Raw genomic sequence first — 7,500 nt, 5'->3', positions numbered from 1 at the left:
TCTTTCTCTCTCCTTACTTAAACTATAAACACATCCAACACACCTGCATTAAAATCGACGGCAAAGGTCCTCTTGATATCATCGGGAGCGCGCTCGTCGAGGGTGACAGAGAAGGGTGGGCCGTGTCCCTTGCTCCAGTCATCGGCATCATCCAGTAACAGGTCTGCCACATGTCTTGGCCCGCTGTTCTCCGGGATGTACAGCGTGTCAGGATTGGCTACGTTGGGTGCGTTGTCATTTACATCCGTGACGGTGAGCAGCAGCGTGGCGGTGGAAGTAAGAGCAGGAACACCGCTGTCCACCGCTAACACTTTCACCGCGTGGCTCTTGGCAGACTCTCGGTCCAGCGTGCGGCGTAACCAGACATGACCCGAAGAGTCAACCGCGAAGAGACGAAAGGGGTCACTGAGAGGGTCGATGGTGTACCTGACCTCGTCCTCGCCGCCCTGGAGAAAAATACATTGCATCCTCGTGTGTGTGCGGGATTGTGAAATAGAAAGGCTGGGAAAATGTGTAGTGTTGCTTCTCCTGTTTTTTTTTTTCTATTTTTACTCCGTCTTCACTGGTTCCTCCTTCTCCTCCTCCTCCTCATCATCATTATCATCACAATCGTCATCCTATTCTTCATTTTTTCTCCTACTGCTCCTCTCCATCATCATCATCATCACTGCCATCATCATCGTTATCATGATAATCGTTACCAATTACCATAGTTATCATTCTTCTCCACACACACACACACACACACACACACACACACACACACACACACACACACACACACACACACACACACACTACACACCGCGTAGTGTAGTAGTTATCACGCTCGACTCACAATCGAGAGGGCCAGGGTCGAGTCCCGGGAAGCTCAAGGCAAATGGGCAAGCCTCTTAATGTGTGACCCCTGTTCACCTAGCAGTAAATGGGTACGGGATGTAACTCGAGGGGTTGTGGTCTCGCTTTCCCGGTGTGTGTTGTGCGTGATGTGGTCTCAGTCCTACCCGAAGATCGGTATATGAGCTCTGAGCTCGCTCTGTAATGGGGAAGACTGGCTGGGGTGACCAGCAGAACACCGAGGTGAATTACACACATACACAAACACAACACACACACACACACACACACACACACACACACACACACACACGCTCGGTAGCTCAGTGGTTAGAGCGCTGGCTTCACAAACCAGAGGACCGGGGTTCGATTCCCCGGCCGGGTGGAGATATTTGGGTGTGTCTCCTTTCACGTGTAGCCCCTGTTCACCTAGCAGTGAGTAGGTACGGGATGTAAATCGAGGAGTTGTGACCTTGTTGTCCCGGTGTGTGGTGTGTGCCTGGTCTCAGGCCTATCCGAAGATCGGAAATAATGAGCTCTGAGCTCGTTCCGTAGGGTAACGTCTGGCTGTCTCGTCAGAGACTGCAACAGATCAAACAGTGAAACACACACACACACACACACACACACACACACCGCGTAGTGTAGTGGTTTGCACGCTCGACTCACAACCGAGAAGGGCCCGGGTTCGAGTCCCGGAAGCTGCAGGCAAATGGGCAAGCCTCTTAATGTGTGACCTCTGTTCACCTAACAGTAAATAGGTACGGGATGTAACTCGAGGGGTTGTGGCCTCGCTTTCCCGGTGTGTGGAATGTATTGTGGTCTCAGTCCTACCCGAAGATCGGTGTATGAGTTTTGAGCTCGCTCCGTAATGGAGCAAACGACCGTAGTGAATTACGCGCGCACACACACACACACACACACACACACACACACACACACACACACACACACACACACACACACAGGTGTTGATGTGGTCTTAGTCCAACCCGAAAATCGGTCTATGAGCTCTGAGCTCGCTCCGTAATGGGGAAGACTAGCTGGGTGACCAGCAGACGACCGAGGAGGAGGAGGAGGTGAATTACACACACACACACACACACACACACACACACACACACACACACACACACACACACACAGCTCCCTACATCTTTGTATATTTTCAGTATGTATTATATTGCAATTTTAATAAACCGCTTACTATGATTATTAATTATTACACACACACACACACACACACACACACACACACACACACACACACACACACACACACACACACACACACACACACACACATGGCATCTTACCAAATTCATATTACATCAAACAAATTTGCACAAGTTTGCTCTTTCATTAGACGCGCGAAGTGAAAATAAAAGAATAATAATGAAAAATTTGTAAATCATAACAAAGAGCAACGGAGTGGTTTGAATTAAAAGGTGGATGCTAATAAGTCAACACACATAATGGAAGCAAAACTGATAGTACTCTTGTAAAAATAAAGATGAAGGGGTGAGAGGGGAGATTTGGTAAGCATGACTGACTTTCGTTATCAACTATTTTATTCAAGTGTAGTGATTAGAACGAGCTCACAAACTACAAATTTATTCTACTGAAAGAATGTACAAAAAGAATTGCCAGTAAAAGAAAGAAAAATAAAATCAAATCGCGTAGTATATTTGCACACGGACCAAAAAATAGACTTGTTTAGTAATGGCTCTTCTATTGCATGAAAGTTGCGCAATATCAGCAACGTATTGATAAGGGAAACTCGGTGAAACATGAACTGAGCCCGAGGATGTAAGGCTCAGAGGGGGATTGGTTAATAGTTTAATGCCCTTATTTATGAAAACACTTGACGTACGTTTAGATTCACGTTTATATTATTACTGATGGTCCGAATTACCTGAACTTGCACTTGTTATAACTGACAAAAGAAACATTCTTTTTTACGTATAAAAAAGACATTGGGAAATGAAAAGGAAAGACAACAAACTCACAATGGCGTTCCTTGAAAGAAACAGGAGAACCAGCAAATAAAAGACAGAGCAGGAGTAGTGAGCTTGTTGTAAATTCGTTATAACAGAATAGTGTCTCCCAGCCAGTCAGCCAGTCACCAAGCAGCGTTAACATGTACTCGCTCACAAACTCACTATTTTCGTATTCCAGTTTTAATAGTTATACGACATATGCAATACATGTTCGCTTCATAAAACTCATCCATAAATTACTTTTTTTATATGTATGTGGAAGAGACTGGTCAATGACTACAAATATGAAAAAAATAGCAAGATAAATGGTATATGAACTGCACCTTTATCAAAAATGAAAAAAAATAAAAATAAAAGAAGAGAAGAAAGAAAACAATATAGGAAGAAAGAAATAAAGAAAAAAGAAAGAAAGAGTGAAGAAAAGAATAAAAGAAAGAAAGAAAATAGACATTTCCAAAACCACTCAACAAATAACAAGAAAAGTTTTCTTGCACGTAAGTAGAATAGAAATTTCTAAGAAACACTAAAACTCATAAAAAAAAAAACGATTGCTTTACTGTACACCGCCCCCAAAAAAAAAAAAATAATAATAAGAACAGAAAAGACATACAACATTTCTAGCAATTCTTTCTCACTTGGTCAAGATCAGTAGCTGTGAACGTCGTCAGGGAGTAACCAACGGGCGTGTCCTCGGGAAGGGTCAGGTTAACACTCGTCAGGGGCAGGAAGGGCGCATTGTCATTGTCATCCACGAGCGTCAAGGTGACCCAGGCCTCGTCCACATGCTCGTCGTCCTTCCATCGATTGACCGCCTGCAAGAGAATCAGGAAGAGAAAGTTCTGTATAAAAGAATGTGATCTGAGCGAAAGTGTGATGGGATACGTATTTTGGTAAAGGTTGTGAAAGTTAGGCGTGGCTGGGATGTAGCACAGTAAAGGTGGGTGTGTGTGAATGGTTAGTAATTACACTTGGGGTTACTGTTCTTTGTTTAAACGCTATTGCAAGAGAGAGAGAGAGAGAGAGAGAGAGAGAGAGAGAGAGAGAGAGAGAGATAATAATAATTCTGAATTGCTACATACTAGATTTTTTTTGGTGCAGTAACTTCCACACTACAAAGGTTAAAAATGAGCTACTTTAGAATGTAGAAAAGTGAGATGTGGAAGTGCAGAGTTGAGTGCATGTGTGTGTTTTGACGGATCCTTGGCAGCTTTAGGCACACTGCTGTATCCTTAATTGTCCGGTGGTCTCAGTTACAAGAGAAAGCTGTTATGTGCAATTATATCCCTTAAATAGACTCTGGTGTAAATTTGAGGTGGATATTCTGTACTTGCTTGACTAACACAGGGAGAGAGACAAATAGATACAGCTAAACACACACACACACACACACACACACACACACACACACACACACACACACACATTTCTAACACGCCCCAAAGTTAAAGTAGACATTGCATTAAAATGTACTCACCTTATCAGACACCTGCACTCTGAACTTAAAGCCTCGTCTCTGACCACGATCCTCATAGTCCAAGTCTTCCACCGCCTGCAGAGCGCCACTTCCGTGCTCCGAGCTCACTATTCGAAATCTTTCCCAGCCGAAGCCACTTTCAGGAACGATCTGAAATACCCATGTTCACTCTGATTTCTCTCTCTCTCTCTCTCTCTCTCTCTCTCTCTCTCTCTCTCTCTCTCTCTCTCTCTCTCTCTCTCTCTCTCTCTCTCTTTCTGTGAGTATGTATACATATCAATTCATATATGCAATGAACAAAGCTCTCTTCTGTAAAGCGATGGGAGTTGTGTGATAAAAAAGAATGTTCGCACTCAATTTGTGGAGTGTGTGTGTGTGTGTGTGTGTGTGTGTGTGTGGTTGAGTGCAAGTACTACAGTGTGTGTGTGTGTGTGTGTGTGTGTGTGTGTGTGTGTGTGTGTGTGTGTGTGTGTGTGTGTGTGTGTGTGTGAGTGCAAGTACATGTGTGTGTGTGTGTGTGTGTGTGTGTGTGTGTGTGTGTGTGTGTGTGTGTGTGTGTGTGTGTGTGTGTGTGTGTGTGTGTGTGTGTGTGTGTGTGTGTGTGTCATCGAAAGCTTAAACAACAAGAGGAACAGAACATGAAACACTTGTCTGGTCCGACCTAATGACCTAACCTTGAACTCAAACTCGTTGCTGAGGTCCGGGTCGGTGACGGTGAGGAAGGCCACGGTGGCGAGGGGCTCAGTGATCTCGTGCACCAGCAGATGCCAGTCACGCCTCGTAAACTTCGGCGATACGTCGTTGTCGTCCAGCACCGTCACCAGCACCGTGCCTGTGCCTGGTAAGAATGCCGGTAGGAAGTAGGATGGAGGGGTATGGTGGGTAGAGAGAGAGAGAGAAGAGCAAAGGAGGGAAGAGAGAGAGAGAGAGAGAGAGAGAGAGAGAGAGAGAGAGAGAGAGAGAGAGAGAGAGAGAGAGAGAAAAGTCAGTATATGTTTTGTGATATTGTCTCTGAATGACAATTTGAATTTCTAACAAAGGTAGAAGTGTATTTCAAAACCTCATATTTGACATTTATGCAATGAATTATAAGTATACAAGGTGAAATATATCAATTGCTCAAGTTCACAAATATCTTACGTGAACGATTCTGATCAGTTCTACAATGAATAAGTTGAGTGAAAATCTAGTGGAATGTGTGTGTGTTTTTTTTTATCGTTTTACACCTTGTTGGGCCATTTTCCACTAATTATTAACCCCTCTGGCATTTTTTTCTTATTTTGTAGCTACTCTCAAACATTTAAGAGGCTGAAAATCGTAAAAGCTATTATGTCTTACTCCCCTTCTTTCTTGTAGATGCTTATAACATTCTTTACATTACTTTTAGTGTTGTGAAATAAGATAAAAGAAACTACATAAACACGTTGGATACATAATCTAATTCCGAAATTGTCTTGAAATATCTCTGTTGAATAAAGCTCAAATTACGGGAAAAAGAACAGCAGAAATAAACAGAGAGATCCAGAGTTCATTTGTGAACCTGATGACAAGGTGAAGGTAATGACTAATTTTTGCATTAGTGAGATGGACGGGATGATGATGAGAGTCAGTAGGTGTCTAGCTTTGATGCCAAGAGAGGCTGTGTAAGGAATGAAATAAGTACAAACTAGCATGAATAACACATGAAATATATTTTCTTAAAATATGTCTCCATTATCATAAGAGAAGAACGGCGAGGAAGATTAAGGAAAAGTATGGCCTTCTTCTTATCGTCTTACCGAAATATTCCACGTTTAGGAAAGGAAACGTATTATCCTGAGCGATAATTTGAGAGTTAAGAATGTGATGTCGCGTATGAAAAACAGATTCACCTTTCATATCACTCTTACGGCCAAATTCAGACTAAAGCGACGTGTGAGAGTAGATTTTCCGATTTATCTATTCAACCATTTGCGGCAACTGTTTACAGAGCGGGGGCCATGGGTGCAATATTCTTTGTTTAGATTTTAACATTTTTTTTCTTTCTTTTTTACGGCACGATCATTCGTTTGTAATAAAAGTTATTTGGCAACAGCTGACATCTAAGCATTTTGAAAGAAGCATCTAAGAAAGTAAAAAAGGACAAAAAAGATAAAAAGAAAATAAGGGAAGCTATAAAAAGTCATCGGGCCTACATATGGCAGTCGCAGTATAAAACATGCCATCCTATTTGCATAATCAACTCCATCCTATAGAAATACGAAAATATAGGGAGTATTTGTCATCGCCCATTTAGTCTCTTGTCGTATCTTGATGTAATGCTTTCCTGTCATCATAAAAATCATCATAAAATTAAGTGTTGAAATATAGATCTAAGAAAAATTGAAGAAAAATTGGAACAGTAATGAAAATAAAACGTTTTCATTTCTCAGGGGTTAGAAACCAAGATGAAGATTAATGAAAAAATCAGAAGCTGACTGTTTTCAGTCTCTTTCTCACCGTCGCAATGTTGCATCTCTTGCTATGGTCTACCGCTATTTTTATGCCAACTGCTCTTCTGATCTTGCTAACTGCATGCCTCCCTTCCCCGCGTTCTCGCTGCACAAAACTTTCTTCTTCCTCTCATTCCCATTTTGTCCATCTCTCTAATGCAAGAGTTAACCAGTACTCTCAATCATTCATAACTTTCTTTTGGTAGATTCCGGAACTCCTTACCTGCCTCTGTGTATTCATCTTTCTATGACTTAATCTCATTTTAAAAGGAGGTTTCAAGATATTTATCACTTTCTTTTGGTTTACTCTCTCAGACCTGCACGGGAACATAACATTGAGTGAGCCTTGTTTTTTTTTATTTATTTATTCATTTTTTACTCTTTCTGTTGTCCTTGGCCAGCTTTCCCTATTTACATATAAAAAAGTCGAATAGTGTAACACATAATATGAATGTGCAGAAACGATAACAGGGAAGAGAGGGAGAAACTCTTGCATTCAGAGATCATTGATAAAGTTATTAGTCATAGCATCTGTTGCGGGTGATAGAATATTCACTATTCACGTATCGCGATGCAGAAATAGCAAATCTCTAGAGGATAATAACGCCAATGTGGTATATAAAATAGCAGACTAAATCATAAAACTCCTTGAAACGTAATAGAGCACCGTTGTATTTTTAGCGGTTGGGAAAAACGTAGGTAAGAAAAAAACAAATAA

General features: G+C 41.8%; 1 protein-coding gene across 2 annotated transcripts in view; it reads right to left on the bottom strand.

Annotated features, from left to right (window-relative positions):
- The window catches only part of LOC123520841 (putative neural-cadherin 2), a 225,426-nt gene that overhangs the window by 19,058 nt on the left and 198,868 nt on the right, over positions 1-7,500 (bottom strand). For both annotated transcript variants that reach the window (XM_045283477.1, XM_045283478.1), the window contains exons 12-15: positions 4,986-5,149; positions 4,312-4,461; positions 3,473-3,649; positions 44-446 (exon numbers count right to left, since the gene is read on the bottom strand). In XM_045283477.1, the coding sequence (XP_045139412.1) occupies positions 44-446; positions 3,473-3,649; positions 4,312-4,461; positions 4,986-5,149 (894 nt within the window). The remainder of the gene's footprint in view (positions 1-43; positions 447-3,472; positions 3,650-4,311; positions 4,462-4,985; positions 5,150-7,500) is intronic.

The sequence above is a fragment of the Portunus trituberculatus genome, chromosome 47, assembly GCF_017591435.1.
Source record: "Portunus trituberculatus isolate SZX2019 chromosome 47, ASM1759143v1, whole genome shotgun sequence".
NCBI lineage: Eukaryota > Metazoa > Arthropoda > Malacostraca > Decapoda > Portunidae > Portunus > Portunus trituberculatus.
Note: the sequence above shows the minus strand (reverse complement) of the source record. Positions and strands in the feature narration are given on the sequence as shown.